Consider the following 12,128-nt stretch of genomic DNA (forward strand, 5'->3'; position numbering starts at 1 on the left):
CATACATCTTTTTTTTTTTTCTTTCCTCTAGTTGATCCTCAAGCAATTTGGCTGATGCAGGGATGGTTGTTCTTTAGTGATGCAGCTTTCTGGAAGCCTGCCCAGATTCAGGCCCTACTACACGGAGTGGCCCTTGGACGGATGATCGTGCTAGATTTGTTTGCAGAGACCGAGCCAATTTTCTCTTACACAGAGTCTTTTTACGGGCAGCCTTTCATCTGGTGCATGCTGCAAAACTTTGGGGGCAACAGCGGCTTTTTTGGCACGGTGGAGAGTATGAACTCGGGGCCTTTCAAAGCCTTGCATTTTCCCAACTCCACCATGGTGGGCATTGGTATGACGCCGGAGGGCATTGAGCAGAATCCCGTCATGTATGAGCTAATGAGCGAACTGGCGTGGCGCAAGGAGCCGGTCAACTTGGTCAAGTGGGCGTCTCTGTATGCTGTACGCCGTTACGGCACGACACAAGACGCCGTGATTGCCGCATGGAGACTCCTGTTTTTCAGTGTCTATAACTGCACGGTACCACATTATCGAAATCATAACCACAGCCCACTGGTGCACCGGCCTTCTTTTCACATGAATACAGAACTATGGTACGATCCAGCAGACTTATTCAAAGCCTGGAAACTAATTATGGAAGCTTCGCCTTCGCTCGTGTCCAAGGAAACCTTCAGGTATGATCTTGTGGATGTGACTCGGCAGGTCTTGCAAGAGTTAACTACATCCTATTACCTGGATATCACTGATGCCTTTCGTAAACAGAAGTTACCAGAACTGCTAATTGCAGGCGGTGTCCTCATCTACGACCTTTTCCCAGAGCTCAACCGTTTGCTTAGTAGCGATCGCAACTTCCTGTTGGGAACATGGCTGGAGCGTGCCAAGTCTCTAGCTATTAATGATGAGGAGGCCAAGGTCTACGACATGAACGCCAGGAACCAACTCACTCTGTGGGGACCTAGCGGCGAAATCCAGGACTATGCCAGCAAGGAGTGGGGCGGCCTCATGGAGGACTACTATGCCCAGCGATGGGGACTGTTTGTGCAAACTCTGGTGGAGTGTCTGGACAGTGGACAGCCATTTAGGCAGGACGCCTTCAACCAGGCTGTTTTCCAAGTAGAGAAGGGATTCATTTATAACGGCCGAAAGTACTCCACTAAGCCTCAGGGCGATACGTACGAGATCGCTCGCAGGATTTTCCTAAAGTATTACCCGCAGGCCTTGAAAACCTTGAAAAGACTATGATTAGTAGAGACTACATTTTAGAAGAAAGGTGTTAATGAGGAACTGCAAGAACAAAGTGAATCCTCAGAAAAAGCAAATCATGTTTTTGCTGATTCAGTCACTCTTTCTTGGAATGTTTTGAACGGTGTAAGAAAAAAATTATTCAAAGTGATGTGTACTAATCAAATGTCCAATGGAAGAGATGCAATGAAGACATTTTGGCTGCCTGTGAATATGCTGCCTCAAACTGTACGTGGGTATCTGCAGTATTCATTAGACATTTCAGAGAAAGATCACAATTTAGTCATTCAGCCCCAGTAGACTCTCCTTTTGACATTTGGATATCATCGAACATAAACACTATTTGGGGTGTGGGAAGAAATCAATTTGAATACGAATCGAATCGTTTATGTTGTGCGATTCAGAATCGATTCAAATGTTTAAAAAATATATATTTTTTTTATTTTTATTTTAAATTTTTTTAAATTTATTTTTTAATCAATCCAACAAACCACTACACAGCAATACCAATAACAATGCAATCCAATTCCAAAACAAAACCTGATCCAGCAACACTCAGAACTGCAATAAACAGAGCAATTGAAAGGAGACACAAACACGACACAGAACAAACCAAAAGTAGTGAAACAAAAATGAATATTATCAACAACAGTATCAATATTAGTTATAATTTCAACATAGTAGTGATTAAAAATCCCTCATTGACATTATCATTAGACATTTATAAAAATTCACAGTGGCTTACACTTGCATCGCATCTCATAAGCTTGACAACACACTGTGTCCGATGTTTTCACAAAGATAAAATAAGTCATATATTTGGTTCGTTTAATAGTTAAAACAAATTTACATTATTGCAATCAGTTGATAAAACATTGTCCTTTACAATTATAAAAGCTTTTTACAAAAATCTACTACTCTGCTTCCATGTCAGCAGACTGGGGTAGATCCTGCTGAAATCCTATGTATTGAATGAATACAGAATCCTTTTAAATCGGGAAAAAAAAAAAGTTTTTGAATCGAGAATCTAATCGAAAAAAATCGATATATTATCGGATCGTGACCCCAAGAATCGATATTGAATCAAATCGTGGGACACCCAAAGATTCACAGCCCTAAACATTATGGTCTGTTTGTAAAAACTAATGTCTGCTTTCTGGTGCTTTGATGATTGCTATGCCCTTTTTTCACTCCCAAGTCACCTATTCAGCCTGCTTTCCTAGAGACTTGCTGCCAGGTCATCAAGGCACTATTTGTAGTACCTGGTTAGCCGAGTTTCCAGTCATACCGAATAAAACTACTGGGATTCCGTGTTATTGAGAATCTCTAAAGGGGGACTGCACTTTTTTGTGCACAATCCTTAGAACGCAAGTTTCCGCTTTTCTTTGCGTCCCAAATAATGAAAAACTGCTTGCAAGAAGCGGCTAACAATGCAGGTAATTAGGATTAATTTATTCCGCCCATAAATCCCTCTAAAAAACATCCAAAAATCGCCATAAATGTTCCTTTTATATGCCGTGACCTGTATATTACTCAAGCTATGGCAACAATATTGTAAGAGCTAACGTGAGGAACTACTTTCAGTAACACAGTGCCTTGCTCACAGAGAGGTAAACTAGTGGCTCCTGCTGCTGAATCGCCTCTGAGTTAGTAAAAGTCCATGCTGGGTTATAAACCATGCCTTGCACCTGTATCGTAGAAGGTTGTGGTCATAAGCAGAGAAGCTGGCCAACTTATAAATTCTACTTAGACCCGAAGACATCGCTAAGGCAACCAAACGTTTTTTCCTGAAGAATGATGATTATGAAGAATTGATCATCCAAACGTGGAACACAAGTCTTGTGCTGAAAGATATAAACATTCCAATCAGACGGCACCCCAGTGAGAGCAGACATTGTAAGTAAGTGATCATTTTATTATGTTTGTATCCCCTATTTCTTGTTTAGCACTTAGCACTACCGTTACATGATGCTTGGTGTTTCACTAGAGCTGGATCTGCTTATCGCTCGGGCTGCAAAGATTAGTTGACAATGTGGACAATAAATTGTGTCGCCGAAAAATATGTATGACGATTCACGTCATCACTCGAATTTTTCCGGGCGGAAGTGGGTCACTCGCAAAAACATTTTCTGTGATATCAAGTAGAGTTTGAGGATATATCCTCTTATTCTTGTTAACATGAATACCTTCCTCATAATGGACCTTGTTTTCATGGCAGTACTTCTGTGATAGGCAAACCTCTAAAGCGGAGACATGATGTCGGACATTTGGAGGGAGGATGCGGACAAAACCTCGGTAAGAGTGTTAGCTAGCCAGCAAGGTAGAAGCTAACAAGAGCGAGACAAACTATTATTTTAGCCAAAGTCAGCAAGTTTAACTTTGTCTACATTAGTAAAAAGTACTTTTTAAAGCGGCGTCTGTCAGGTTCAAACACTGATGACATCTATTAAACAAGACACGAAACAAGGAATTAAACAGACAGAATTAAATTTGGCTCAATTGAGGAGAAACGTCTGGGTTGTACTGTTGTACAGTCTCCATCATGCTCTGACAAAATATTGTACGCCTCTTTTATTTGGACTTTCTCTGATTACATGGCAACAGCTGTTTCTTAAAGGATGGGGGTCGTAAACAGCCATCACCTTTGATTACAAAACAGTTCAAAGAAGAGCTCCCGGAAGGGATTCAGGTCCTGCTTCCTCTTCGATTTGTAGATCTCAAGTCAAGACAATATCTTTCTGTTGATTATAATACATGAACGAAACAGAACACCTTCATGTTGCTTCCCATCCTACACAATGGAGTTTTACAAGCCTTTTGCTTGGTCGGATCAATTACAGCTTTTGTCTGCTCGCCGGGAACTCATGGCAACACAAAGTTCTGTGATAACTTAGATACAATTATTCTGACAGCGTCAATTTGCAATTCCGTAACAAAGGCACTTTATCAAAGGCAAACGCACAAAGAGAGACACAGACAGGCACCAATGCGGAGGTATCATAACATTAAATATACAATTTATTAAATAGCCATCATTTTAAGAATTAATCAAAGATACAATTCTACACATTGTGTCTATTAGAGGGCTTAAACTGCCAAGAGTTAATCAATAGTCTATACCAACTTTTTAAATATCACAAAATTCTTTTCTTTTAAAGAAAGTTGGATTTTTGTGTTTTGTTTGTTTTCATTGCTGCTTTTTTAACTTTTTTTTTTTTTTTAAATACATAAACTAGGTTAATTGGGTTTTTTTTTTAGCGCTTTGCCTTTCATTTCTTTTAAATGGACAACATTTTAATAGTCATTTTATTTTGTGTAACAGCTGAATGAGCAACACAGTTAAAGTATAAATAAATATTTATGAATGAATTCATAAATCATCGTTGTTGTTAGTAAGCACATGGTTAAAATAACTTAAGCTGCATTTAAAAGTAGATGGAAAAATTACAGCCATTACATGTGTGTGTTTTACTATCCGATTAGTCGACTAATCGTTAAGATAAACGTTGACTTATCGACTATGAAAATATTTGTTTGTGGCGGCCCTACTTATTACTCAGCTTCTAAAACTTGGAGCTCATCTTCCGTACATTCAGGTTCAGAAACACAAAGGATTTGTATCATCTTTTGTCTCAAGTAGTCGTAGTTGGCTTTGTTGATTATTATTATTATTAGCAGTAGTAGTAGTAGTAGTAGTAGTAATAATCGTAGAACTATTAGTGGCAATCATTGCACCCAGGAAAAAAAATCAGTTAATGCTTAAAATGAGCAAAATTACATGACGCCCTGAATGTACCTGTTACTACATTACATATTTACTGACAGCACATTTAGAGATAGGCGCCAGCGCCCCCCGAGACACCGAAAAGGGAATAAGCGGTAGAAAATGGATGGATGGACATTTATAAAAATTTTAAGACAAAAGGCAAAATAGGTCGTATCCCCATTACTGGCATTGTTAACGCTTCTTGCAAGCATTTTTTGCAATATTTAGAATGCATAAAAATAGAAAATGTGATCTTGTCTCATAAAGATTGCGAATGGTAGGCAACAATCCAAAAAGTTCTGTTTTTAGGGATGCAAGGCCAGATATGACAAAAATAAATGCACATGCAAACAGTTTACCCTGTCGCCTTTTCTTAGCTCTGGATTCTGCACTTACATACACACACACACACACACACACACACACACACACACACACACACACACAGTTGTGGTCAAAAGTTATGTAAAGAGCATAATGTTATGGGTCTACTGAAAAGGTGACCAAATCTGCTGGGTCAAAAGTATACATACAGCAATGTTAATATTTGGTTACACGTCCCTTGGCAAGTTTCACTGCAATAAGCTTCTGGTGAAAATGTTGACCACTCCTCTTGACAAAATTGGTTCAGTTCAGCAAAATATGTTGGTTTTCTGACATGGACTTGTTTCTTTAGCATTGTCCAGATGTTTAAGTCTGGACTGGGGCGGCATTGCTCGGTTGGTAGAGTGGCCGTGCCAACAACTTGAGGGTTGCAGGTTCGATTCCTGCTTGTGCCATCCTAGTTACTGCCGTTGTGTCCTTGGGCAAGACACTTTACCCACCTGCTCCCAGTGCCACCCACACTGGTTTAAATGTAACTTAGATATTGGGTGTCACTATGTAAAGCGCTTTGAGTCACTTGAGAAAAGTGCTATATAAATATAATTCACACTTCACTTTGAGAAGGCCATTAAAAAAACTTAATTCTAGCCTGAATTATCCAGTCCTTTACCACTTTTGACGTGTGTTTGGGGTCATTGTCCTGTTGGAACACCCAACTGCCCCCAAGACTCAACCTCCGGGCTGATGATTTTAGGTTGTCCTGAAGAATTTGGAGGTAAACCTCCTTTTTCATTGTCTCATTTAAAGCACCAGTTCCATTGGCAACAAAACCGTCCCAGAGCATAATACTACCAACACCATGCTTGATGGTAGGCTTGGTGTTCCTGGGATTAAAGGCCTCACCTTTTCTCCTCCACACATATAGCACATATAGCACATATAGGGTATTGTGGCCAAACAGCAAAATTTCTGTTTCATCTGACCACAAAACTTTCCTTAAAAAGGTCATACCTTTATCCATGTGATGTCAGATGAAACAAAAATATAAATATTTTATTTGATTTTATTTCATTCACCTGTCATTAATTTTATGGTGTTGGACCTATACAAATAACTCCAACTGTGCCTTCGAGAGATAATACATATTTTTTTATATATAGATATGTAAAACGTGTACACTATTGGGAAGTAATCCTGGCTTTGTTTTTCAAGTGGGCAATAATTGTTAGGTATGGAGCTGACACATCCTTGTTTTATAATTGTAATATTTTGGATTCATTGTATTTGTTGAACTCAGGCATGTAATGAAAGTCTTAAAGCTATGTGACCACTGACTAATACAATCCTTTTATTGTCCGCCTGTGTGCTGTGTTTATTGTGTGCTCTTCACTTCCTTCGCCATCGCAGCACAGAACATTTGCAATGGGAAAGCTTTCCAACAAAAGGTGTGACATCATACTTGTAGGACAAGTGGAACAAATAAGCGAACAACTCAAACAATGGAGGACATGCAGCATTTTGTGACAAGTTGAATTGTAATCTATCACCCAACCTAAATGTTTTTTTTTTTTTTTAAACGGGTCCATGGTTGTAGACGTCACAGGTCCAATTTGTGTGCATTGTTTGACTTTTCATTGTGTTCTTAAAGTATGATCTTCTTCTGCATGGAATATTCAACACCTTGTTGATTTGGACATTTTCCCCTCCAATGACATCAGCAGTACATCATTTTTATGCTGGGTTTATTTGAACAGAGGCCTGGCCACTCTCTCCTGTCCTTCATTCCATTAAACAATTAGCAGAGAGCTGAAAAGTGTTTCTTCACCAAGTACTAATCCAAGGTCTGCTTGAGGGTCAAACACATCTTTCTCTCAATTAAACACAAACAATCCATCAATCGCTGGAACGTCTACTTCCCTTTTAGGGCCCTTTGACGTCTGCAAGAACTTAAAAACGCCAAAAGGCTTAACGATTTGGGATGGGTTTCATTTAGGAACAGATCATAGTACCCAATCAGTATTTGGAAAACTAGGCCGATGCTTAAATCAGGGGTGTCTAGCTGCAAAACCAAACATAAATGTCTAACTGCAACAATATATTAATACACAATTGCCCTTTTCATTTAATTATCATATTCTATGCCAATGTGAGTTGTTTTTTTCCGCGTGGCCTCAGTCTGGACCCCCTCTCCAGGGCCCAGGCATAGACCGATTTTTTTTATTTTAATTTTTTATTTTTTTTCTCCCATTCCCATCCTTGTTTACCTGTATCTCACCTTTTTTGTAAGAGGCGCTGGAAGCTGGCAGACCCGTCAGCAATCCTGTTCTGTCCCCCTGTAATGTTTGTCTGATCTTGAATGGGATTGTGCAGAAAATTGTAATTTTCCTGACGGAATAAATAAAGTACTATCTAATCTAATCTAACAATCTTTTGCAAACTTATGTCAAAATGTAAACATTTAGCAGAAATGCCTTATTTGATAAGAAGGGCCAAATGGATGAAATTAAATAAATTCATATTTTTGAAATGACTACTTAAATGTGTCAATTAATTTTAATGTAAATTAAACACAAATGTGTCATTAATTTCACGTAAAATTTCCAGTTTTTTCCTATATTTTTTAACAGTTCAATTATTGCTTTTATTAATTCAGAATTTCAATAATTAATAACAATTAATTATTCAAAACCATTTTTTCAATCAAAATGTTTTGTCCCATTTGGCTCTCCACGTATTGACACAACATTTCCAAGTTTTGCAAGCTACACAAAATGAGTTGACCTGGACTTTGGCACCTGAGGCCTAAATAGTTCCTGAACCAGTACTTGGAAAAATGGAAAACTTTTTTATTCTTGTGGACATTTGTGACATTGAACTAGAAACGACAACAGTAAGACATTAAACACTTGCATTATATACATAAAATAAGAAGTAATAATATCTATCTTAATTATTGCAGCTGTACAGAACATGGAGAATGTGCAAAAAGCGACTTTTGCAGGGTTATTTAGGGTGGGCATGATGTGAAAAAAAAATAATGGCAAGACGTTAAAATAAATATGAATATTTTTGCATTTAACAGTGTTGTAATAAATGCATGCTATATATTAAGTTAAAAAAGTTAAAGTACCCATGATAGTCACACACACACTAGGTGTGGCGAAATTGTTCTCTGCATTTGACCCATCACCCTTGCTCACCCCCTGGGAAGTGAGGGGAGCAGTGAGCAGCAGCGGTAGCCGTGCCCGGGAGCCATTTTTGGTGAATGTGAGCTTCACATGAATGTTGCTATTATGTTGTACCAGCGTTGATGTTTTAATGCTGTGCAGCATGAATGAAGGAATGAATAAATATTGTGAAACTAATATGTTGGAATATATATCCAAGATTGGCAGCACGGTGGAGGAGAGGTTAGTGTGTCTGCCTCCCAATACGAAGGTCCTAAGTAGTTCTGGGTTCAATCCCGGGCTCGGGAGCTTTCTGTGTGGAGTTTGCATGTTCTCCCTGTGACTGCGTGGGTTCCCTCCGGGTACTCCGGCTTCCTCCCACTTCCAAAGACATGCACCTGGGGATAGGTTGATTGGCAACACTAAATTGGCCCAAGTGTGTGAATGTGAGTGTGAATGGTGTCTGTCTATCTGTGTTGGCCCTGCGATGAGGTTGCGACTTGTCCAGGGTGTACCCCGCCTCCCGCCTGATTGTAGCTGAGATAGGCCCCCCCTCACCCGCCACCCCGAAAGGGATAACGGGTAGAAAATGGAAGGATGGATGGATATATCCAAGATATATTCACAAGAATGTAAATCTTGAAACAACACACAATTTGATTTGATTTGAGTCTGATTCTTGGGATGAAGGTTAATATAAGAATCGATTCTTGATTCAAACTGATTTTTACTATATGTTTTTGGTTATAAAAATGTGAATAAAACCTTTTTAAACAAATTACAAATTCTGCTCTTGGCTGCTGCAGTGAGTAAACTTGTCTCTTTAAAAAAATGTTTAATAGATTTTTTTGATCATTATGAATTAAACTAGGAATTAATTAGGAATTTTTCATAAATAATTCTGAAGTGGGTCTTTATTCCTGTGAATATATTGTAAAAAAACAAACCTCAAAAGGGCCTTTTTGATATTGTTGATTCTGAAAACTTTCAAACTGTCCAACAGAAATGCTGAGCTGATATGTTTTAATCTTTTTATTACTGACACCTTTGGTCTCAGCTCATGATGGGTCAAACAATACTGACTGTTCCTGTGTGTGTGTCACTTTAAGAGAAAATCACGTGATCGACACAAGTTGTTTGACTGTGAGGCACCAAACTGTTTGCCAGGAAGCGCTTCTTTCACTTTTTAAAAGTGGCTCTTTTTTTATTTTTTTTAAATCCTGCATTATTAAAATATATAATGAAACAGCAACTAAGTTTCAATGCAGCGTCAATACAGCCGGTGAGTGTGCCACACACTCACTGAGGTGTCATTGAACCCATCACTAGTAGCACCATTTATATTGTATTTTGGTAAACTTCTATTTTTGGCAACACTTTATCATATGTACATGAGTAAATACTGATTTCATCTTTTATAAAGCATATTTCCAACATAAATACTCATTAGTATATAATGTATAAACATTTATTTAAAAGTTTTACTCAATAGGCTTATCTATAAAATGCTAAATGTTTGCATTTTTATACTTAATAAAACAATTGAGTCAACATTTCTACCTGAAATATTGTAATTATATACACTTAAGGCCAAAAGTTTGAACATGCCTTCTCATTGTCAAGCTTGGGCTTGGATTGAGGTTGTTTCTGCGACGCAGAGGGAAGTTAGCACGAGCGAGACATGAATGTAAGTACATCTTTACATTTATTTATACACTATAATACAAAACAGGGAAAACAAGGAAGCGCTCAATGGCGGATAACGATCTAGGCTATGAAACACAAACGGGAAACAAAAACACTTGCTCGATGGCATGAATAATGGACATAAACAAAAGACTTAGCACAAAGGCAATTGACTATGTACTATAAACAAAAACTTACATGACAAGGATCTGTAGACGAGGGCATGAAGGTAGGAACAGCATGGGTAGGGTGTGTGAAGATGCCAGCCTGAACACTTGGCAACTACCGGTTTAAATAATACCAATGATAATTACTAGCAGGTGTGAAAACTGAGGACAGGGGCGTGACACACAGGTGAAAAACTAATGAGTTGTCATGGAGACGAAAACAAGTGCCAAGACAGAACTAAATGTCCAAAAAACTAAGCATAACCTGACCAAACATGGCAAAAACCAAAATATAATCTTATAGGCGTGACACTCATTCAATTTCCTATTTTATTTTCGTAACTCATTTATATTGTAGATTGTCACTGAGGGCATCAAAACTATGAATTAACACATGTGGAGTTACGTACTTAACACAAAAGGTGAAATAACTGATAACATGTTTTGTATTCAAGTTTCTTCAAAATAACCACCCTTTGCTGCGATTACTGCTTTGCACACCCTTTGCATTCTCTCGATGAGCTTCAAGCACACCTCTGGAGTAAAAAACATTTCAGGCGACTACCCCTTGAAGCTCATTGAGAGAATGCTAAGAGTGTTCAAAGCAGTAATCAGATTAAAGGGTGGCTATTTTGAAGAAACTAGAATACAAAACATGTTGTCAGTTATTTCACCTTTTTTTTTTTGGGCTAAATACATAACTCCACATGTGTTCATTCATAGTTTTGATGCCTTCAATGACAATCTAAAAGGTAAATAGCCATGAAAATAAAGACAACATATTGAATGAGAAGGCGTGTCCAAACTTTCGAAAGTGCAGCAAGTATATATATTATTTCAGTGGTTCTCATATGGGGGTATGCGTACCCCTGGGGGTACTTGAAGGTATGCCACGGAGTACGTGAGATTTTTCAAAAATATTCTGAAAATAGCAACAATTCAAAAATCCTTTATAAATATATTTATTGAATAATACTTCAACAAAATATGAATGTAAGTTCATAAACTGTGAAAAGAAATGCAACAATGCAATATTCAGTGTTGACAGCTAGATTTTTTGTGGACATGTTCCATAAATATTGATGTTAAAGATTTTTTTTTTTTGCGAAGAAATGTTTAGAATGAAGTTGATGAATCTAGATGGATCTCTATTACAATCCCCAAAGAGGGCACTTTAAGTTGATGATTACTTCTATGTGTAGAAATCTTTCTTTATAATTGAATCACTTGTTTATTTTTCAACAAGTTTTTAGTTATTTTTATATCTTTTTTTCCTAACAGTTCAAGAAAGACCACTACAAATGAGCAATATTTTGCACTGTTATACAATTTAATAAATCAGAAACTCATGACATAGTGCTGTATTTTACTTCTTTATCTCTTTTTTTCAACCAAAAATTCTTTGCTCTGATTAGGGGTACTTGCATTAAAATAAATGTTCACAGGGGTACATCACTGAAAAAAGGTTGAGAACCACTGTATTATTTCATATATACTTAATGTAGAAATGCTGGCTCAATAATTTATAAGGTATAACAATGCAACGCTTTAACATTTTCTAGATAATGAGTGAAACTGTTTATGAATTGTACACTAATGGGTGTTCAAACATGCTTTATAAATGATGAATTCAGTGTTTACCTACCCTTTACTAATGAGCTTTTTACCAAGTCGTAAAACATTTATAACTGTTTCTTTGGAAACCCCCGGTGTATACATAAGTACATGAAAATGAGGATGTGTTTACATAAAGTGACTCACACTTGGTCATCG

The 12,128-nt window shown here is 37.7% G+C and overlaps 1 protein-coding gene across 1 annotated transcript in view; it reads left to right on the forward strand.

Moving 5' to 3' along the window:
- Positions 1-6,691, forward strand: part of naglu (N-acetylglucosaminidase, alpha) — a 29,757-nt gene extending 23,066 nt beyond the window's left edge. The window contains exon 6 of the mRNA XM_061908677.1: positions 32-6,691. Coding sequence (XP_061764661.1) covers positions 32-1,245 — 1,214 coding nt within the window. The 3' untranslated portion in view covers positions 1,246-6,691. The remainder of the gene's footprint in view (positions 1-31) is intronic.
- The last annotated feature ends 5,437 nt before the right edge of the window (positions 6,692-12,128 follow it).

Source organism: Nerophis ophidion, linkage group LG08 (genome assembly GCF_033978795.1).
Source record: "Nerophis ophidion isolate RoL-2023_Sa linkage group LG08, RoL_Noph_v1.0, whole genome shotgun sequence".
NCBI lineage: Eukaryota > Metazoa > Chordata > Actinopteri > Syngnathiformes > Syngnathidae > Nerophis > Nerophis ophidion.